Source organism: Corvus kubaryi, unplaced genomic scaffold, assembly GCF_017639235.1.
Source record: "Corvus kubaryi isolate FWS band 111438036 unplaced genomic scaffold, C.kubaryi_AGA036_p1.0 66, whole genome shotgun sequence".
In the NCBI taxonomy this organism is placed as follows: Eukaryota; Metazoa; Chordata; class Aves; order Passeriformes; family Corvidae; genus Corvus; species Corvus kubaryi.
In genome coordinates, this window is record NW_024582054.1 from 16064133 (window position 1) to 16087612 (window position 23480).

At 38.7% G+C, this 23480-nt stretch overlaps 1 protein-coding gene across 18 annotated transcripts in view; it reads left to right on the forward strand.

Annotated features, from left to right (window-relative positions):
* NRXN3 (neurexin 3) overlaps nucleotides 1–23480 on the forward strand; it is a 550019-nt gene that overhangs the window by 495988 nt on the left and 30551 nt on the right. For 11 of the 18 annotated variants that reach the window (XM_042047917.1, XM_042047922.1, XM_042047925.1 and 8 more), the window contains one exon: nucleotides 15641–15725. In XM_042047917.1, the coding sequence (XP_041903851.1) occupies nucleotides 15641–15725 (85 nt within the window). The remainder of the gene's footprint in view (nucleotides 1–15640; nucleotides 15726–23480) is intronic. The other 7 variants (XM_042047918.1, XM_042047923.1, XM_042047926.1 and 4 more) reach the window with 1 other exon arrangement.

Sequence of the window (23480 nt, forward strand, 5' to 3'; positions counted from 1 at the left end):
ATCCTCTTAAAAGCTTTATTGCTTCTTTGTAGATCACACTCCATATACAATTCAACAGATGGCATTCTGAAGCATCTCAGGAATCAATAAATCATTTTTGTTATAGGGCATTTAATTCAAAAATGTCATAAACTGAGGCCAGAACAGAAAAAATGCATTATTGGGCACTGATTTATGTATGTGCTTAACCACACTGAACATTGAAAATTAGTTCCTATGCTAACAAATGACCAGATTTGGTTACTTTTGGACATGTACTTTCATTCAAGAAGGCAAACCAAAATTTAGAAATTGTTAGAGGAAAAAAAAGCTAAACTATCGTTGTGCCACTGTGTAAATCTGTGTTGTGCTTTGCCTTCTGCATTACACTCAGTTTTGGCCATCAGCTCTCAAAACCTGATCTATGACAAATAAAAAAGCTGCAGGATATGCGATGGTTTCCACATGAGGAAAGGTTAAATAGGCTGACATTCTTCATGATGAAAAATTGGTAACCAAATGGTGATAACAGAGGTCTCTAAAATCAAAATGGATCAGAGAAATTGTGATTGGGCAATGACTGCTCACAGTTTCTCATGAAACAAAGGTTGAGGGTGAAATAAGGTAGGAGCAGGCTGAGATCAAACAGGAGGAAGTACTTTTACACAAATTGTGGAACTCACTGCCATATGATATTGTAGAAAAAATATAAATAGATTTTAAAAGCTAATATGTCAGCATGTGGTCAAAAAGCCCATTAAGAACCATGAAATACAAAATCTCTGCAGCGCAGAGTTGCAGGTATAACCACTTCCTAACTGATGCTTGCCACTCCAACTAGCATACGTGAGAGAAAAGTACTTCTGTGGGTTTCTCTTGTGTTTATCCTTTATCTGTGAACAAACCTAAATGTCTAACACCAGGTGCAGGAGTTAAGGCTTCAGTGCAGTTTGAGCAAGCATGCCTACACTTACACTCTGTTTTTACATGTTTTTATAAAACAGTCATTGTAAGTATATATTTGCATTTGAAGCACTTGCATCTGTGACAGTATGGACAGATACCAGACGTACCTTCAGGCATTTTAAAGAGCCTGAAAGAAGCAAAAATTAAATATGAGACACATAACTAGATAAATCAAGAAGGAGGCAGTGAACCTCCAACACTTTTTATAGAATTCACATTGCAGGAATTCCCTTCTAAATGGGAAGGCCTTTGTCTGTAAATTGCATCAATATTTCATTAATTAAATTCATTTTTCTTTCTGTCTTCCTTTTGTTTTGTGTAATTAGGATATAGTCATTTACAGCCAAAACCTCTGTTCAGCTCCTATAAAATATTCATTTCCAGTTGCAGCTTGATAATGAAACAGTATCCTGCAGCCCATTCAAACTGTTGCAAGGCAAGGCAAATTACCAAAGGGAAGGGAATAAATTCATTTTAAAAAAAACCAATGGACTCAAACATGCTCAGTACAAAATGGTTTCAGGCAAAGGAATAGGCCGCCAGCTAAAAAGAAATTTATGTAATATGTTGGCAAGGAGGTGGGAAGCCGGTGAATAGAAGTTAATGAGTTGACAGCTGTCAAGAGCTCCATGGTGTCGGATTGTAGCATTTGTTTCGATCAATTGCACATTCTGGGTAAGTGGAACACTTAGGTAAAAGGGATATCCTGGGACCAGCCAGGTAATTTGTTCACTACCTATGAGGTGCTGAGATTCAAGGCTGCCTGGTTGAGAGGTTTCAGAGCTTTGCTCTGCAGCTGTTGGAAAAGCTGTGCTGAAAGCAAATTTTGTATTCTGATGGGATGAGTATTGGTGGTCTACCGTGGCAGGGCTCTTTTTCTGAGGGTCATATGCCTTTGGTATTAAGCTCTGCTGCCATTTATTTCTGTAGATGTGCACTGCAGGTTTTTTCCACTGATGAGCAGAATTTGCAAGAAATTCCTTCCTGCAGGAGTCTCAGTTTGTAGGAACCAGGCAGTCATTTCCAATGTTTTATTTCATTTCAGAAACATGAAAGAGAGCAGAATGTTTCTTATGTCCCTTCTACCTCAGCCCTGCATAACAGTTTGTTACAGTCCATGTGGGAGTTCCATTTTGACAGTGTGAGTCTTTCTGCTCACATTAAATGTATTAATAAATAAATATAAGGGACTGGGTACAATCAGGGTAGGCTGCCCAGGGAATTGGTTGACTCAGCATCCCTGGATGGTGTAAAAGATGTGTAGACGTGGCACTTCAGGACCTGGTTTAGTGGTGGACTTGGCACTGTTAGGTTAATGGTTGGACTCAATGATCTTAAAGATCTTTTCCAACTCAAATGATTTTGGGATTCTATAATCTTCCTTCAGATGCTTTATACAGCACTGTCCTCAAGGTACCATCAGAGCAGCTTATAAGCATTTTCTTCCAAGAGATGCATGTGTATCTTCATTATCTTAAAAATTAAGCTGTGGTGTGCTGACACATTAACAACCCTGCAAAGGGTCATTGCAAATCCGTGGCAGAGGTGTCCTGGCACTCAGCTCTTCTGTGTAATTTCACAGTTGTGTAAAATGGGCAATCAGACTTGGTGAAAATAATGGATCCCTCTGACTTGAGATTTCTGAATCAAAAGAAATCTCACTGACTGCGGTCTTTTACTTGCAAATTCCTGAGGTAAGTTATATGCCTGCTAATAACTGAGACAGTTAATAACAGCTGCTAATAACTGGAGACAATTACAGGATTCTTCAGAAACATTTTTGCCATCCTGAAGCATTTTAGAGGAATACAGTGCTGTACTCTGGAGTTCTGACAACTTCCCTTCATGTCCCACAGTGCAGAAATGCACGTGCTTTGATTTTACCTGATGTTGCCAGTCAAAATCCTGATATGGATATAACTATGCCAATTATTGTCAGCTTAGTTTGAAACACTCATAGGTGGTGTAACTCTGCCGGCAGAAAGCCTTCTTCAGTCACCATTGCTGGACCTAAAAGGAGCAGCTCTGCCAGCTTGGATATGCCCTTATGTCTGTAGTGCCAGTAATCCCTCTAGTGTCAGTAGCGCCTAGGTCTGAAAATGCAGAGGCACCACCTTTTAAATTTGGTGGCTATTATGTTTTGTTTCTGGCTGGTACAAGTGAAGCTACAATAATGATACCACTGAAAAAGGAATTTTAAGGGAAAGTGAACTTGTTTCCTCCCAGGAGATACCAGAAACATACTATCATCCCAGAGCTGTTGCTGTGGCTGTTATAGCAATGGAAGATGAAATTTTGTCTTAGAACAAAAGTTCTGATTCTTTCTGCTTTTTTATTTCTTATGAAAATGCAGAAACTGATGTAGCAAGATACCTAAGCATACACTTTTATCTGTCTATTCAAGGACTGGAATATCTTGAATATGGGGACTCTTGCTATATTTTGGCTCCATCCTGGTCAAGCTGTCCTTTTCCACGCCTTGCTAAGACTAAGGTTAAATCCTCCGTGGGCTAAAACTTGGCTGTCCACAGTCTGGAAGACCTAGATATTTCTTAGTATTACTAAAGGCTTTTAATGGGCATTGCATAAAAATGGCGTAGGGGTTTTTTTTGTGATTTCCACTGTTGTCAACACTATAATTAGAATATATGAGAGAAAAGCTTTCTCAGAGTTCTACTTTCAGCTGGTATGTGTCTCATTCAAATTCTTTATGCAGAAGCTTCTTCATTTCATAGTGGGCATGAATTTCATGGTGTCTTTCAGTCCTTACAAGAGGTTATTGGTGTCAAAAATGTAACATTGCCACAAAACTGAGTTGAGAAGCAAGTTTACTGACAATGAAAGAAGAATTCTTATGAATTTAGAGCTTCATGTCCTCTCTTCTTCTGACAATGTTCCTTTGGATACCTGTTTCCTAGTATCTCCCAAATTACATCATGGAAATCTGAAGGACACAAGGAAGAACCTTGTAGTAGTTGATGCTAATAGACAGAATTGCAGGGAAAAAGAAAGCCTCTTCACTGTATGTGGAGTGGGTTTGTTGTTTTCCCTTTAAACAGGTAGAAGTATAGATGATGTCAGCCTGTTCTTGATGGTGTTTAAAGCCTGAATTCCTTTGTCTAGCTCTCTGCTCAGTAAGTGCATTCCAGCTGAGCATCTGTGGGGCCATTAAAGCTAACTTTGTTCCTTTTTTCCATTTTACACAAACACAAAAGATTGATTTGCCTTTACTACAGTTAATCAAACTCACCAAAAAACTAAATAAATAAGCAATGAAAATGGCCTTCTTAATCCTTCACAGGGCAAACGTTCTGATTAGGCAGGGGCTGCTGGGAAACCCAGCGGTGATAAGTGTTTATCAGGTTTGTTGCGCATGGGAGTCTGCCTTACCCAATGGAAAAATTTTCTTGCATAGCAACTGTTTGCAGCTTGGACCCCTTTATGTGGCATTTAAGTGAAGTTCAGATTTAATGCTCAGGAGCCATTTGTCATGTACCACAACTCATGAGGTAGAAGTTTACCTGGTTTCATCAGTACTTGATGGATCAAGCATGTTGTTAAGCTGATGCGTATATGTTCGATGGGAGTAGACCTCTTTCCTTGTTAAAGTTATGATTAGACAAACTTCTGCCTCTAACCTTCTGTAAATTTTCCCCCATGATCTCTGGTGGTGGTAGTACTGATTTCACTTCTTTGTTTACTCTTTTCTTACATGTTTTTTGCTAACTTGTGGTGTGAAGTCAGTTCCCTGTCCCTCCAGTAAAGGTGTTCATTTACTCGTATTTCAAAAGGAAAAAAAATGTTAACGATAGAAAAGCATGATTTTTAAACATTAGGTATTTGGCAGTGGTATTGCTGGGTGAAATAATGTCTAGAACTGTTTAACTTAATTTTTTTGACCATGATAATGTTACTATGTTAATGGTAATATATACCTTTTGTTGAGTAAACAAACAAGTACTAACTGATGACAATCATTTACATCCTATATTAAGAAAAGAAGGATAGACTTGTGGTTAAGAGGCTGTCTCTGTTCCTGGGAAATCTGAGTTCTACCACAGCCGCCTTTGTGACATTTGTGTTTATAAACTTCTTATTGTTTATAAATTAAAACCATTCATAGCCCTTTTTTTGCAGGTATGTTGTATATGTGCTTACATATAGGTATTTAGTGGCTGTTTTCCTTTGTTAAATGTTGTGCTCTGTAATGTTATTCAGGGAGCAGTTCTAGGTGCTGATCTCTACCTAGTGGGCCAGGATTTATTCTGCATTTATTTATTCTACATTATGTTTATTCTGCATTTAAATGTGTGGGAACTGCCTTCCTCTTGTGAGCTAATGTGTGAATCCTGTGAGTAACAGTATTTAAATGCCATTTTCTAAGTGTGGGTTAATGTTTGGAGAGAAAAAGGATTATTTGTCTGGCAAGAAGAGTCTAGCACATTAATGTGAATATTCTAAGATAGTTGTTTATCTTATTGCACTCAGAGGTACTTATAATAATTGCAGAAGTTGTTTTAAGGCACATTTATTCAGAGTGATTATGTTTATTGTTACTTTATGAATAACATACCCTGTCACATTAGATTTTAAATGCTACAGTTTGGACCCTACCGGGGTATTTTCTCCTTTATGAATTTTACAGCTGTGTGCCAACTGTTTGTGGCCAATGTAATAATGAGTAGGGGAAATTAAGAGAGAAGCAGGGGAGGAGGTAAAGAACTCCTCAATAAAAAAAAAAAAAAAAAAAGATGGGCAACTACTGTGCAGCCCCTAGGGCTGGCTTGCTCAGCACTTCGCATTGGATGCTGGCAGGATTGCTGTGGCTGGTGCTGCTCGGAGCAGCCAGGGCACAGCCACTGCCCCTGCACCAGCACTCGCTGGCCTTTTGTAGGTGGGGTGTTAGGCTGTACTGCAGTCAGTGTTTAATATGTGAACATACTCATGTTTTCTCCTGGGAATGATGTCTGCTGGGACATGATCTTCCGTATCTTTATTTTCTCATTAAGCCTCATTTGCAAGAGATTATGAGATGCCAGCAGTAGGTGCTACAGCAATAGGAGTACTGCTTTAATAGAAATGGGACTTGTATGGTTTTATTAAGTGATCACGTAAGTAGAAATGCCAGTTAAATTGCTTGTGTGACTACCTCTTTGCTACATAGTAATGTACTTTACAGATTTGTTTCTTTTGAATCATGTTAGGGGGGGAGTGCAACATGGTGTGCAGAATTTGAGGCTTAAGAGATTGTCATTAAAGCTACTGTGCTGTGCTTAGTTATTTATCTCTTGCTCAGAGTGATCCAATCAATAACAGAACAAAATCAAATACAACTCCCTACCCTCTGAGGAAAAAAGACAAGCTAAATAAAGATGTCCAGGAGAAAATGCCAGCAAACGACATATTGATTTCCAGCAAAGGAGCAAAGTGTAAATGAAAAATATTCTTCTGACACAGTTATTAAGTGCCAGCTAGCACGCAAAGAAAAACCCATTTACTCTTACTAGAGGCTGAGTCTTCAAAGGGCAGCTGATTCATCTCAGATCATTTGAGTCTCTAACTTTCTGAAACATAGGCTTCTCTTTACTAAATGTAAAGGAGTTTTCTGTATTTAGGCTTTGCTTTGAGAATGTAAAATGTTTACTAAAATTCTGATTGTATGCCAAGCAGGAAGAGAAGCTGTTTTCTCCCCATTTTATGGCAATATAAGCAGAAGCACAAAGAAAGGGGGCAATTTTGCTAATGTCAGATAGTGAATTTATGACAATATCAGGAAAATAAAATCAAGTAAAATGTGGGCTCTGATTCAATGTCCTTGGCAATTTGGACTGGGGCAATTTAAAAAGTTACTGCATCCCAGTGATCTGCCCTGCCCTTCTTCTGGTGAAGTATGTAACATTTTATTTTTCAGCAAGTGTAGTTCATAGCCCAGCCTATTAATAAAATTATTTCTGTGGCAGTTTAAGATAATACATTAGAATGTGTACATAAGGGACCAGAGCCCACACCAACAGGATGATAAATTCGGGCAATAATCTTGCTTTTTTCTACATACCTATAAGAATCTTTATTCAGCTTTTGCTTCCTGTGTTCTTCTTTAAGCAGGTGCTGAGAACAGCCGGAAGTTGGAAGTTTATGCTGCCCCATGTGTTCAGCTGGTTGTTAGTTCTTCTGAGTGGGATAATGGCACAGGGGAAAACATTCTGAATCTATTTTCAGACCATTTCCTAAAAGAAATGTCTTCCATTTGAAGACTTTTGGACAAGGATTGGGAAGCATCACTGCGTAGATTGTTGTATTCAGAAAGTCAGTTTCCTGAGCAGTGTTTGAATTTCAGCAAATTGTCCTTCCAGCAGCTCTCACTGACTTTAGGGTGGGAGTTGTTGTGGGGTCAGCTGTAGTGGCTTGATTTTTAGCATTAAGCTATTTAGTTACTTTCAATAAGAAATAGAAATGTAATAGGGAAGGAGCACAAGCTGTATCAAATGATGAAAAGTACACCCAGTGTGAATATTCTTCCTGTGTGATTATTCCAAGAGGCTCTATCTTCAGTGTATAGACACACGACTTTCATCTTCAAGGTACTCCTTTGGAAGAAGGAATATTCAAGTGGAAAGAGAAATTGGTTGATAAGAGGGGAGAAGGAGTCTCCTCTCACACCAAAGCTGTATCTTTTGTATCAAAACAAAAAAATGGTATTTTACAGCCCAGTTCAAAGCTCTTGCAAATCTTAATGGTTACACTGAATAGTCTTGAAAAGACTTGCCAGTTGATGCTTTCCTAGTTCAAGACAAAAAGAGCCTGTTCTGTTCGGAAAGGAAAGAAATAGAAAAGCAAGTGCCTCTGTGGGCATACGTAATCAATAAACAACAAATCTAGATTCATGGAAATGAAATTTTATTTATTTATTTGTTTAGCTCCTAAATAGTATGTAATTTCTTCAGGCCAAGAAATAAATTGAAAGGATTTAGGAGGATTTGCTTATCAGCAGAACACCATGAAGAATTACATTCCTTATGCTTTTGGGAAGGTACATTGAAGATGGGTTAAGCTTCTGTGGTTCAATACTTCTCTTTCCCCTGTCAGGGTGCCTTGAACAACAGATGAATTAATCCTCCCCACTTTCCTTTCTCCCCTCTTTGCTCTCCTTTCTCTTTCTCTCTCTTCTCACACTGCCTCACAACATCATCACCCTTCCCACTGCCAGCAGACAAAAGGCAGAAACATGATTTTTCCCTGTTGACTTTCCACAGCTCAGGCACAGAAAAAAGTCTCTGAAATTTGGCATCAAACCTGGTCCAGAAGAGTCAGACTTTACAGTCTTAACGAACTATCGATATTAGTGAGACGGGCTTTTGGCTTTCAAAGGAATAATTCAGGCTTTCAAAGCTCTTTTTAATCATGACTGCCCATGAATCTGGATTGACATACAATTGCAAAGATTATCTTTTGCTTTCTCTTACTTAACTGCTTGGTCCCTAATCTGTTGTCTGCCGTAGTAGTGGACAAATGGCTGATTTTGTTAAGGGGTAGCTCTCTCATAATCCCTACTTAATGCTATAATTTGACAGCACATCAACTTTTATATCCAGCCAGGAGCATGCAGCCAGGAGATGCACTTTCCTGGGCTACTGTTGAAGGGTACATGCCTGCTGGTTACCTACCAGCCTCTTGGTAGGTGACACACCAGCCCCAGTGACAGGACCCAAGGGAATGGCTTGAAGTTGTGTCAGTGGGGGTTTAGGTTGGATATCAGGAAGAGGTTCTTTACCCAGAGGGTGGTTGGGCACTGGAACAGGCTCCCCAGGGAAGTGGTCACAGCCCCAAGCCTGACCAAGCAAGAGTTCAAGAAGCATTTGGACAATGCTCTCAGGCACATGGTGTGATCCTGTGCAGGGCCAGGAGTTGGACTTTGATGATCCTTGTGGGTCCCTTCCAACTCAGAATATTCTGTGATTCTGGTTCTGAGCACAGCTCTGAAAGGCTGTGCTGGATAGCTGTGCTGCCTGCTTTGCAATGACAGAGAGAAATGTGTAATGTGTTTATATTACATAGTGATGGAGAGGGTGCAAATATGGACTTGATTTAGAGTGAATTAGATTGAACTGAGGATAGATGGAGCAAGCTCTTCCCCACTAGGGCATATACACTAATGCTATTCATACTTGGATGGCTTAGGCAGCTGCTTGAACTCAGTCCTAATAGTTTCTGATATTTCCTTGAGGAGACTTCTCCATAGTTGATAAAGATCACTACTGATATTTTTCTTGGTGAAAATAACACTTTTTTTTTTTTCTTAATTTCATCTCTTTTTGAAGCACTCAAAATAGTTCCTCTTTCTTCCTGATGTCCTTTGTGACCCTGTAGAAATTTATCATACCTTAAGTCCTTGTTGAGCCAAGTTCTGATGTTTAGTTTTATGAAGCCTGTTTTATTCATGCATCTCTCAAGTTCTTTCCTCTTTTCAGTGACTCTTCTCTGAATTGACTAAAATTACTCTTAATCTTTTGGCATTGACTTGTCCAAAACTAAATGTAATGAGCTACTCTCTCTTGCTGCAAGTTGATGCAGTCTGGTTGAAATCAATGCCAATTTAAACAAACAGAGGATTTGGTCCTCTTGTTTTTGTATTTACCTCAAATGAGCTACATGAAGAAAAAATATTAGTTTTGTGTTCTTTGATGCATTGCCTCTGCAGAGGCAGACACAACCTCAGCTTTAGTATGTTGGGGTGTAAAGGGCTTGCAACATATTTGTGGCTCTGTCTGTTATTCTGTCCGGTGCTAATGAGATGGAGAGGATTAATACCCTTTAGCAAGAGCTAGGAGATCCAAGACTCTCCTTAAAAGTTTATACAGTCCCAAATTGCAGCTTCTTTTGTAATACTTCATTATGATTTTTGCAACATTTCTAATATTTTCCCATTTGTATGCAGATTATTTCTATCTGTACATAGTAGTTTGAGTTTGTCCAGACTGAGTCTCTCAGGTCTGCTATGCCATAATGACCTCCAGGGTATTTTGCAAATAAAGATTAATTAAAAAGCGAGAAACAAATGTAACATGTAGAAAGGACAGATGAAGGATTCTCATTTAATTGAATAGTGTGAACAGAATACGAAAAGTTCTTTAGAAAGCCCAGTTACCAAAGTACAAAAGGTGGAGGTATTCAAGCTAGAAATGACACTTAATGAGACAGACACTTCATCTGCTGTCTTCTTTTGGCAAGACAGCAAATGCCTTGAGCCTATTCTTTGCCAAGAAACATCTTGGTTTCTAGAAGACTGAACAGCATTTATACTCTATGCTGTTATGCACAGAAGAAAATACATAGTCCATATTCCATAATAAATTTGAGATATATAGAAAATATAGCAGTGTGGAAGCAATGGAGGGAATCAAGTGGTTGTATTTAGGAAAAGTTTGTTGACTTTCAGCTCTGTACATTTTAGGTATGGAAGGAAAATGCAGTGCCCAGGTTAATACAACTGTATTTCTTCGTTCTTGGGAAGATATTTGTGCCTAGCATTTTGTGATGGTCGTATTTCAAGAAGTACTGTAAATTGTGGTTCCTTGGTGGCAAATAGATTTACACTTCTCTCACAACAAAGCATTAAGTGTTGCTTTTCAAATAATGGTGTTGAATTGGAAGTAACGTGTACAGTGTGCAGAAGAATTTCAGGAAAAAGGCAAGTAGGAAAATTAAAATCCTACTTTACCGAGTGAAGCAACTGCCAAGTGTGTAATTCTGCAGGAATTTGCCTGGGGTTTGAATTTATGGCTCCTTGTCTTTTCTCTCCCTCTAGAAGGAGAACTCCATCATTCCTGGGTGTGTTTTTTATAATTTCATAAAGCTGTTCTGTGACAGATCTTATTTTATCCAGCATGCTTAATCTTTCTCAAATAGTGCGGTACCCAGACAGCAAGGTGTCAGAAAAAACCTTGCAATTGGGAGAAGGAAGATTCAGCACCTGCCATTTTGTGTAGAACAAAGGAGCAAGGGTTATGGATCTGATACATAAATTAGGGCTTTGGGCAATTTAAAGACTGGACAGGAATGGAGTCATCTTGAGCAGGTCTTGCCTCACCATGCCAAATTTCTTTGTACTATATATCCCACGCCAGTACATACAGTGTAATGAACAAAGATCGTAGAACCATCACCGTGTCAAGATTGAAGAGGCCCTTAGAGTGAATAATTAGGAGGAGGTGATTACAGAACTAATAATTCATGGAAAGGAATGGGGAACCAATTCAGTAAAATTGAAAGAATTTGAAGGTAAATATGCCCATAAATCCTCTGGGGTGGACTCAGAGTTTAGCACTTTCTCCTACCCTGGTTTTATTCCAAAGCAATTTCATTAAACACTAGAGAGAGGGAGAGAAAAAATAATAATATAAATGCCATAAAAAATCTTTCAGGGGAAGGAATAAAAAGGGTTCCTGCCAGAGAGAAATTTTATTGAAAGTTATTATAATACCTATCTTTAGTTTTATGGCCTTTAATACAGGCCAAGTAATTTCAAAGCTGGGATTCTTTAAAAATGAAATACATATTTTAAAATAGTATAGTGTGAGTTATTATTTTTAATATAGAATTTAGCTAATATCGGGAAGGGATAAATATTTTCTCTCTCATGTTCTTTGCAATGAAAACACAAACATCATTTCCGTCACAGCATATGGAGAAGTTTCATTACTATCCTGTTGCCTGTACATAGGAACGTGTAGCATTTACTATCCCTAGATCACGGGGCAGACACTAAAGAATTAATCTGCTTGCATCCCCTGGGCCCAGTGGGTGAGTATAATGAGAACCATTTCAAAAATGGGGAAAAGGGACCAGAAATGGGGTAATGGTTTTGCTTACTGCCTCACAGTGAGCTGTTTCTGATGTGGAGAAATTATGTTAGTGGAGAGATTTCCAGAGTCTCTGCTCACTAGCCTCTCCTGTCTTGGGGAAGCAGCAAGTTTAATAAACATCCAGTGAAAATTCTCAGCTCCAGGAGGGTCTTGAAAGGTACAGATTCCTGTTAAAAGAAGTAATAGTCTTCTGGATGTTTCCTTGACCCTGTTTCTGTGGTCAGGAATTTGTTTTTCTTTCTCACTAAAATAGCTTTATTCCTTCGGGATGATTCAGATGTTGGTATCTGAGCGGAAGGTGTGTGGAAAACCAATATGTGGTGGGACTTGAAAATCAGTTAGTGATGAATTGTGATGGAAAGTACTGAGATTAAAAATACAAGATAGGAAATGGCAAGACAGATTAGTGTACTTATCTTTTCTGTGGTTTCTAGAGATCTTGTTAATGACCTTGACTTAAATCTAACACCACTTCTGGAGGTTTTTTCTTTTGCTAACCCTCATTTTTATACATACAAAATCAGCAGGATGGGATAAAGCAGTAACAAAGAAGAAAAAAAAAAAAAAAAAGAATATCAGGTGAAATAGCATGCAGTGGAGATTGGGAGAAAATGTGGAGATTAATTGATAAAATCAAGTGTGGAACCAGTCATGAAAAAGTGCAAATAGAGGTTGGAGTTGACAGGGTTGGTGAGTATTGTCCATTACACATTTGCATTTTGTCTGAGTCTGGCTTACTGTGCCCTTCTCTGTTCAGAACCAACACAAGCTGCAAGAGGATTTTATAGCAGGAAATCTAGTACACATATCAGAGTGCAGCATGAATATGTTGCTTGTACTGCCTTAAGCTGCTTATTAGATGGGAAATTGAACAAGAAGAGGAACAAGGGCTAGGTTTCGTGACTTTTCAGGTTGTGGTACAGGGACTTCCCAAACTAGGTATAGGGTAATCAATAGCTCTGGAAGGATGTTTTTACCTTTAATTTGGCTGATCAGTTCCAAAATACTCTAAACTTTTATTACCTACCAGTATCCTGTTGCAAGGAGGTGTCCAATTTAAAAAAAAAAAAAAAAAAGCCCTTGCTACCTTCCTGGTTTCATATGATGCCCCTAATATGCAAGAGGAAAAAATAGTTTTAAAGGAACTCCTTGTTCTTTACAAATACTGAATCACATTGTCAATTCAATTGGATTTGATTCCACGTTAATGTTGCATGAAGCCCTTAGATCTGAGCAAGTAAGTGGGTAATCGAATAGGTATAGCAGCTGATAAGTGACAACACCACCTTGTTATAATTTTTATGTTTATTTCCTACTGGAGCAAATCATCACTGTTTTTCAATGAGAAGTGTGAATTGTCAGATCTTCAAATAAGAGCAAAATCCACATGATCTTAATTTAACCTGGAAATCAAAACCAGTGGCCAGGGTTTTAGCACTGTCTGAGCAAGGTCTTCTAGTACTGACGGATAGTTTTTTCTTTATTCACAGTGCTATCTTTAACCTTAGACAACTACAGTATAAACCTCCAGTTTCATTAACTACATTTCACCTGCTTAAAAATTTCTAGCGGTATAGCCTTGTTTACTAAATTGTGCTAAATTACTTAACATTGGTGCAATTAAAAACTGCTATCTTTTTACCCAGGGACAGCTGTGTTTCACTGTTGGCAGATGAGATCACTGTATAAGTTGTAAAGTTTCTGGGGATAAGTAATACTTTCTAAAATATATGTGACAACACCAGAAGAATTGAAAAAAGTAAATTTTTATTTCGTGCATTCCTCCTTTCTTGTCCCCTCACTGAGCAGACAAAATTTTAAAGCCAGCTTGTCTTAAGAGAAGTCACCAGGATTTCAACAGAATTCTTTCACTTTCTATGACTGAAAGGAGATGTTAAAAAAATGACCTTGACATGTAAGGCAGGAACATTACCTCCAGTTCCTTTTTTATTCCCCATGGAAGCAAGATTGTAAAAGTATTTAATGAAAGTATTTAAGCATGAAACTACTGCAAGATAGCATCCCACAAAACATTGCCAAGTGACCATGCTGGGTATGACTGAGTAACACATAAAATACTTCATGACTGGTTTTCTTACAGATACTCTATTTTTATTATTTTTGCTTGCAACTGACCTATCCTGTTTTGCTTTCTTGGCTCAATCTAAACCACTGAAATCAAGACTGAAGGAACGTTAGGTTCAACCTGATCTTTCTGACTGACTTCTTGGTTCTCTTTTTTTCCCCTTAGCTCAAATACAAACAGAGAGAGGGAGAGCAAGGAACTTCTGGCAGGGGTCAGAGGTATTTCATAGTGCTAGGAGCACAAGAGGCTAAAGAAAAGGCTGAGTCCTCAGAACTCTCATGTGAAGGGAAGAGGGAACATGTTGGAGACAGCCACAGCAGACATAAGAATGTAAAGGAGACCTTATTTAAAGCTGGAGAGTCTTTTCAGGAATAAGGATTTGAAAGCCTTGTTGAGATGTAAGGTTCCCAGAAATATTCACCTAGAGTACTGAAGTTCAGCTGTCCTCTTCCTGAGTTCAACAATGCTGCCTGCCTGGTGAGGAGCATTTCAGTTGTTTTGTTTCAGGAGTCATCCCACTGATCCTACTGCTCAGCAGAATAGGCAGCTCTCTGCAAGGAAAAGTTGTTAAGGGACACAGTTTCATCAGAAGCCGTGGGTGAGCCAATGCTGCTGTGCTGGGGTAATTTTGTATTGTGTGCAGGAACATTACAACCTGTGTCCAGAGGCTGCCACAGGCTCTCCCTAATGGTCTGCATTACTAATTCAGCTAATTGCAGCAATTACAGGCAGGAGATGCTGCTGGGAAGAGGCACCAGTACACGTCTCTCTAACATGCTGCAGTACACGCTGCTCATTAATTAGAACAGTACACACACAGAAAGAAAAAGTTTAAAAAAAAAAATTAAAAATTAATTAAAAAAAATTTTAAAAAAGAAGAAGAAAATATCTCCAGCTGGAAATGCAAAGGAATATGATGAAACCTCTAATGGTTGTGAATGGTCACAATTTGGTTTAACCCTTTCAGAACCAGGCTTTCCAGCTGGTCAACTTAGTTGCATCCACATCCCTGTTCACTTGCTAAGCAAGGAGGTGAGGTTGCATGTTGGACATATCTGACACTTGCAGCAGTTCTTCATCATGCAACCAATGAGTTGCACAGATAGTTACTGTCTGGGTAAACACCAGATTCCCAGCCCAAGAGGTGCATTAACAGAGCAGTAATTACATCTTTCTCAGAGTGGTGCATCAGGCACAGCAAAGAGTGCTGGCTGAGTGATGTGTATTATCTGGGTCTATCTTGTATATTTTTCTTTGCAGAAAGCATGTTCAGTCTGAACATGCCTCACCTCACATGGTAAGTCTCTGAGGAAGTGCCTTCTTGCTGGCCCTACATGATACTGGTACTCATGGGAGGAGCCCGGCCTCTTCCCAGCAGACACATCTACAGTGGCTGTTGGAGAGCACTTTGCCAGCCAAGCAGGCTTTGTAGCCCGCTGTACTTCATTCAACAGCATCAGTGTGACCCACTTGCTGCCTTAAAGAGTCCAGCATGTGCACAGCACCTGTGCTCACCTGAAATATTCAACAGTACGGGATAAGCACTGTTCCTCCAACAGGAGACTCCAACTCAGTGGATGACATATTTACACAGGCATATATGGAGCACTCAGTACAGCTTAAATATTTTAAAAGTTACAATTGTGAAACTTTTTTTTTCCCTTGGATATTTAGCTGCCTCTGTAATAGCTTCTTGACGTGCAAATATCTATTTTTTTTTCTTTTGTTCCTTTGCTTCACATGCCAGACAACAGATGACATCGTTTCATCAGCTGAATGTTCCAGTGATGATGAAGATTTCATTGACTGTGAGCCCAGTACAGGTAAGTCAGGTCAGTCGTGTTTTGCTTGCTTGCTGATTTCATTTGCAAAAAACAATGCATACATATATTTTATATGTGTGTGAATGTATACATATATAATTATATATGTATATATGTGTGTGTATATGTGTATATATATACACTCATGTATATATACACTGTATATAAAATAAGAAATTATACAGCCAAGCATCAGATCCCATGGACTTGGCAACAGCAAAACACAGAATTGTAGTCACTATTTGGTTTATATAAAGTTGTTCGCATGGAAAGGCAAACTTTCTGAAAGTGATCCCAGCTAATTAATAGTTCACATATTTGTAGATGTTACTTTACTGACACAGTAGGAAAAAAAATCAATATGAAGTGTGACAAATAATGAAGATTTATGAAGTGGAGACGGTGAACATTTGAAAACAGAAGAGAAACAAAAGCGAAACAAAAATCGCGAAACTTTGTTATTAGCAAAGTTTAATCTTAATTAGTCTGAAGATGGATGTTAAGTGATACATTTGTCCATGGGATTTTAAGTACAGTTAACATGGTAATGTGTTTATACTAATTTTGTTTCCTGTGAGCCCAAAGAAATTGGGGAGCACCAAAACGTAGTTTTAACATAACAAAATTAGTAGTAATTCTTGCCTTGTTATCTGCAGTGATGCTTCAAAATGTATCCATTAAAGAGTCAGAAGGACTGGCCATGTGGAACTGACTCGATTTCTCCCTTTCAGATACATTTTGATAAATTGATGGCTTTTCTTTCTGATGAGATATATGATGTGAGATCCAGCAGGCAACTGCAGTCTATTTTATTTCTTACAGGCTTTTTCAAGTCTTCTTTTTTGAGGCTTGCCATGAGTTAAGCATTTCTATAATAGAGAACAGACATCATCGAATTTCTGTGTACATTTAAAAGAAAAAGAGGAGATTTGGTTAGAATTTTTGTCTTTAAAAGTGAAACATATAAATAGTTTGAGGGGATTCTTTTGTTTGGCTTTGTTTTGTTTGTTTTTGCTTTGTTTTATTTGGATGATATTTTTTTTTCCTTACAAAAAATACCAAGAAAGTATTATAAATGTTCTAATTTCCTGAAGCCATTTGAGTAATACAATAATAACATTAAAATTCACCCAAGGCTAGTTCTTTCACATTTCTTTTCAATTTGTCATGCTGTACCTGCATTTTTAGTAGAACTTGGTCCTGCTGTAACCTGAGATTGTTGTAGCTGGGAACTTCCACCCATACTCTTGACTTCCTGTGATGGCGGTGACACAGACTGATGGTAACAGGTAGCTCAGCCTACTTCCTGTCTTTTTTTCACAGATTTCTATGAGTTTTTCTACTCCCAAAAGAAAAAAAAAAAAAGGAAAGCAGTAAGCAGTCCAAATATTACTAGATTGTGAAGTATAAACACTGTGGGTACTGAGAGTGTAAATAAACATAGTAATGAAATGCCAGCACAGTGATTTTAATGAAAGCGAGGCATGAGATTAATAGGACCACGTTAAAAGGACAAAGGTACCACAACTGGTATGCAAATGAATGAAGTCACTTCATTAAAGCTTCACTAACATGTGAAGACTTCTTTTTTTTAAATTTATATTCTGATTGCCATGTATTTCAATTAAAGGACAAAATGAGGTCTTTATCAGACTCCTCCTCTTGTAAATTTTTGTTTCAAAAATCACAATAATTTCAGCAGTTAGAGATTGTAACAGCAGTATTTTCAGCTTTTGCTGCCAGTGGAAAAATCAAAGTTTGAGTAGAAATTTGGTAAAACAGGATGTTTAGCATGAAATTTCATAGTGCTGTAGAGCAACATTTCCAGACTAAAAATATCTCCTTCCTGACACAGTTAGAAATCTAATGCTACAAACAGGTACAAACTGGATTTGTAAAAATGACTTGCCTTTGAAAATCCTGCTAAGCATTACAGTTGGCAGATATAAATGCCTACAGACATTTGAATATCTGCTGTGTAAAATAATATGGTTCACTGAAAATCTGCTGAAGATTCTCTCCTAAACTACTAGACATTCTTGCAAATTTTGCCCAGTAACTTTTGTTGCACCCTACTCCTCTTGCATAGGGAGGTGGACCACATAAGCCACTGAAATCTGATTCTTTTCTTGGGAATTACTATGACATTGAGAATAAAAGTTAGCTTGATTATATGTAAAAATAAGTCTCCCAGATGGTCCTTGTTGATGAAATCTGCACTTCCAGATTTTGAGTTTCCCTGCTCTCAGAGGTGCTGGTGTACAGAATTGCCAGAAGGAGGAGGAATATGCAGGTCCTTTTTGCATAAACTTAACTCATTCCATCATAATAAGAAGGAAAATAGCATGTTTATGGGGCTTCTTATTTTCTTTTTCTATCTTATTGTCTGCATTCTCAGTGCACCCAGTGTCTGCAATCCAGCCAGTATCAAAGCACTCACTCAGCCCATTCTGCTCTGGAGCACTAAGGCAATCTGAGCCAGCTTATCAAAATCCAGTAATGCTGGCTTGGCTGAGCAGATATGTTTGCCTTTACACTTCACCAGTCAAGTCAGAGTTCTGGCCATATGCCAAGATCTGATATTTAAATATGTACATTGTGGAGAGAAAAGATCCAGATTATCTAGCTTGCACTTTCTAGTGTGTGGCTTTGGATTTTTTTTATAACTTAATGTTGGCTTTTTTTTTTTAATTGGGCTCATTTGAAATTGCTTCATCCTCTTCAGTTGACAGGTCGCTGCCTTCTGCCTTGCCTGATCCCTTTTACAGCAGACTGAAAATTAAATGACCTAACCCAGCACAGTCTTCTTTTTGTTGCTCTGATAATGTGTAGCTTTTAAAGCTCTTGAGTTTCTGCCAAATATGGCCTTCTATCACCCTCAGTGCCATGGTCTAGTAATGTAAAGGTTACTGAACTCACTGCTGCAGCTTGAGATATGATACACATCACTATGAACCTGCTGTGCAATAGCCAAGACAAGGGCAGCAGAGACTATTTCCCTGCAAATCAGAAGTTTTCAGATTTCATATGGGTCACAATCAAATCCCAATATCTAGAGATACTACTTTGGTCTTGGTCCTGAATCAGGGGCAGTATTCTACAGAGTCCTTCTGAAGCCTTTGTTTTTGGTGTACTCAGAGGCTGAAAATCATATCCTCTTTCAGGCTAAATATCATGTGAGAACCATTTGGCAAGGTCTTATTGCCACTTAACTCTGATTCACAGTTGAATCCAAGACCTGAATCTCATCTGCATCTGAGCACTTTAAAAAAACACAGTGTGAATGTGATTCCCTCACTGCCTCTTCAGGATTTTCCAGGCTGGCTTGAAACACTAGCAGGCTGGCTAACACTTCGTGCCCCCCTTCCAAAAGTGATTTCTTTTGGACTTTTGGTTAAAAAAACTTCATTTAAAAAACAGGAGCTGTCACTGGACCTGTCCTGACTGAGGTAGCTTACCGACACTGGCTGTAGACATGTAAGTTTACGTAAGGAATTATTCTAAGTGATGGCAATGACAGCTGTGGATCCAAAACCCATTTGTATTTTATGTAATGCAAAAGAAACCATTGCAGGTTCAGAGATAAAAACTGCCCACTATTCATCTTATTGCCGACAAGCTTAGATACCCTTAGTTCTCTAGATCTCCCAGAAGGCTTAATCTAAATGATAGGGGGCAAAAAAACCTGTTTATCTGCCCTGAAGAGGCATTTACTTAACATTCAAGAGAAGATCCTCTTTTATCTCTATGAAAATGTTGCTTGTCCCAGAACATGGCCAAAAAACTTCTTTTTTTCCGCACCAGAAACATGATGCTTTTCTCTGGTGTGAGTGCAGGACTCTCTTCTGGCCTGCTCCAGGGAGATCCAAGGCTCAAGTATTGAAGTTCCTCAAAACTCAAGACAAGGTCCTGAGTCTGTGCTTTTGAGCACAGCTCTGTGGTGGTGTTTTGGTCACTCAGCTGCTCTCAGAGAATGTAAGATTTGTAAGGAAAATATCTTTTCTGACAAGGAATGACTAGGAAGCACTGTGAAGAAAGAAAGCATTTTTCTCTTTTCAGTGAAATGAGGAGCACCCTTACGATCTGATTTTACTGAGACTTCAAAGCCTTATTTAATTATAATTATGCTTTCCTGACAGCTGTTGCTGTATCCTCATACCATTGCCCTCGTTCCTGTTAAAGATGTCCATTAGTGGGGCTCTGGCACCAGGCAGGTTGGGTGCTGGAGGCCAGGCAGCTGATTGGGATCATAGCCCAAGCTGCTCCTTGGACTACTCAAAACTGTGAGACCCAAACACTCAGCAATTAGCCTGAAGCCCGGAATACAGCCTCTTGCAATGGTCTGTAGGGCTTAATCCTTACTCCCTGGCTTGACACATCCTGTGTTTCTTCCCAGGTGGAACTACCAGTTTTCCCTTCCTATCAGCCCATCAATTTCCTATGCAATTTTTTTTTCCCCAGAGAAATTTATTCTGTGTTTCCCAAAAGGCTTCATATGTTAAGGCTGTCATTGTCTAATCAGACTGGTGAGCCCTTCTGATGAGGGACTGGAGACAGCAGCAGATATGCCAAAATCTACAGCACTGGAAGTTCCATAGTGTTTTGTACACGTACCCACACACAGGAGGCACATATCCTACAGATATGCTCTGTGTATCTATAATTTACTGGCCTGTACCCATCCACCTGCAGGCTGCCTGGGTCAGAGATTTATTTGCAGAAAACAAGCAGACTCTGTCTTCCAAATCCACCAACACAGTACAAAAATCAGTATGTTGGAAATGAAGACTACATTGAAGAAACCAAAAGAAGTGTTGATTTGGCTGTTGTCCTCCACAACTGCATCAATCTTCCTGAAGCGCCTAGGGAATTTTTATTGTTCTCCTAAGAGGAACACCCCCCCCCCCAATACCAGCTAGTTATCTTTCCCTCTGACAAGCAGGACTTCTTGCCCATTTCTGATGTTGTGAATAAGAAATGACCTTTAAAGTAGTGTGCATGCCTCTGAGTACTCAGAGAAGTAGACTTCCCTTCTCATAAGCTGAATACCTTATGGACCCAAAGGACAGGGATTCATCCATGACACTTCCCAAGGTGTAGTAACATCACTTGTTTGATGGAATTTCCTAGCTACAATCTTACAGCTGAAATAAAATCAAATGAGCAAGTTTTACAATCATGCAGATGACTTACAGGAAGTTTTGGGTTTGGGTTTTTTTTTATATTAGGAGTACTGAGATTGGTTTTCAGCATATTGGTCTTTCTTTCTATGTAAGCTCCAAAGGCCCCACCCGTTAGGATATTTTATTTATATATGCGCTATATATATATATATACAGTGTGCATATATATCTATATGCTAAAGTAATAAATGACCAATATCAACAGTAGCCCCTATCATCCAATCACATGTTTACACAGAAATTCATGCCTTCATCTAACCCTGGCATCCGCTGGTGTGGACAGATGCATGATATTGTTATTTCTTGGTGAATAAAGCACGTTAATTTCTTTTTTGTTAGAATTTTTTCTTTCTTCCTTTTATTTATTTCTTTCCTTTTAATTGATGATTTCATCTATCAATTAGCCTTGGGTTAGGGTGGGGCAGGGAGAACAAAAAAATTATACAGGTATATCAATCGATATATACACACCTACTCCGTGTATATATAGATGGATATATACATTGTATATATTTGAAGAACATTTTCTGTCGTTTCACCTCATCTTGTGCCGCATGAATTTTTGGTGATTGATATTTTAGTTTCTTTTATATTTCTTTCCCTTTTTTTTTTTTTGGCTCGTAATCGTGCCATACTGCTATTTTTTAATTTTTAAAATCACCGCTGTATTTCTCAATTTATATTTTTGGAGTTCTTCCAACAAAATAATGATTTAATCATCTCAAGAATGAGATATAGATCTGCAAACCAATAAAGGCAACAAAATCTTTTCTTGCCATCCTTAAGAAAGCCACATTTTCAGACTTCCCAAGAAAGTTGTGTGCAAAAGAATGAAGATTTTTACCCCTCCTTTATTTTATTTTCCTACTTTTTTTAAACTTCTGCAAAGTCTCTATCCTGTTTTTTCCCTTTTCCTTTTTTTCAATTGAGTTCAGAGAAAAAAACCCTCCCCTTTACCCCACATATTCCCAGGACAAACTCTTCCAATGTAAAGAGCCCTAGAAACTGCAGATGGCATAAAAAGAATTTTATTGCAATGCAGAATGTCTGTCATATCTTTTATTTCTGGGTCAGTGCGAGATCATTTTTCTGGCATGCTGTAGTTTAGCTGATGTAACTAACCATGGCCTTCATTAACCGGTGCATGGGCTGTGATGACACCATCTTATGTTCCATCAGAGCTACGCATTCAGGCTAACCAAGCAAGTCTGTAGTGTATAATTTGGGGGGATATTGTTTTGATTTTAATTTTTTATTTATATTATAATTTATTCATTTCAGAAGAGTTATGCTAGTACCCTTGGCTGCTACTTGCAGCCTCAGAGTTATATATCTACTTTTCTTTATGGGGTTTCTTTGCTTTTTTTAAATTTCTCAGTAGTGATTTTGCGTCTTGTTTGTGTCCATCTGTCTTGTCACTGTGTCTTGGAGTCCATTGGTCCAGTGTTGTTATGTGATTCTGTTCTCTGTTCGTAAGCTGGTGTTCAGCTCCTTTGCGCTCTGTCATCCCTCATCCCCTTCCCCTCTTCCCTTCCTCACCTACCCGAGGGAGGTCCACAAAGAGGCACCAAGCTTTAAACAATGTTCTGACTGTCTCCCCGAGGCTTCAGGATGGATGTTGCAAGGTGTCCACAGAGCTTCATAAGACCAAATTTGCAGCTGTTCTGTTTTCAGCAGTTTTCAAACTCTGTTATCATTTTACTCCTAGAAGTGGTTTACTGGCATAATGCTAAAGTGACTTCTTATACAGCTTCTTAAGGGATTTGTGTGTACATGCTGATGTCTTAGAGTAAGAATTCCTGCTATCTGTGCTTTAGGCTCCAGACAATGCCACACAGGATGTGGGCTGTGTGTTAAATGGGATGTACCTGGGTCTTTTTACAAAAGGCAGTCTTGGAAAAGGAATATCACTGTGCATGTGCAGATGAAAGGATATCTGTGTGAATGTATTTTTAAAATCCGCAGTTCATAGGTTTTTTGTAGTTAGCAGACGAAAGTCTAGGATGTACCTAGGATTTCTAAGAGTAGTGTGTTTTCACTCTGTGGGATCAGTCTTCTGTCTGTCAGTGTGTGATGTCCACCTCTTACTGATGCTGGTGAAAACTGGCTTGCTGATGTTTACTTGTATAACTTGAACACAATTCTGGAGTGGCATCTGGAGTGTCTTCTGCCATATGCATCATAAATGTGCAATAATGTGTAAAGCAGAGGAAAACAAGCTCAGTTTTCAAGTGTCTGCTTAGGCTTGAAACACTATTTAGAAAAAATATAGTTTGGCTTAGTGGTTCATTTCCTGGTACCTTAATTCAGTTCTTGGTGAGTGTACTAGCCACATTAATGGCACAGGAAGCCTCAGTGCATTAGGAGACATCAGCTGGCATCAGTGGATCAGCTTAAGTTAGTGGAGGAGGAGGCAGACAGTTTTCATGCAGATAATGTTCACAACCTCACAAAGAGCATACTTACACATACCTTGCCTAGCTAAAATTCCAGTTGTTTTGCAGGAATTAGTTTGTTCTGAAGAGATGTTGAAGTCTGTGAACTTTTCTCACAAGTCCATGATATAATACTTACCTGTGTA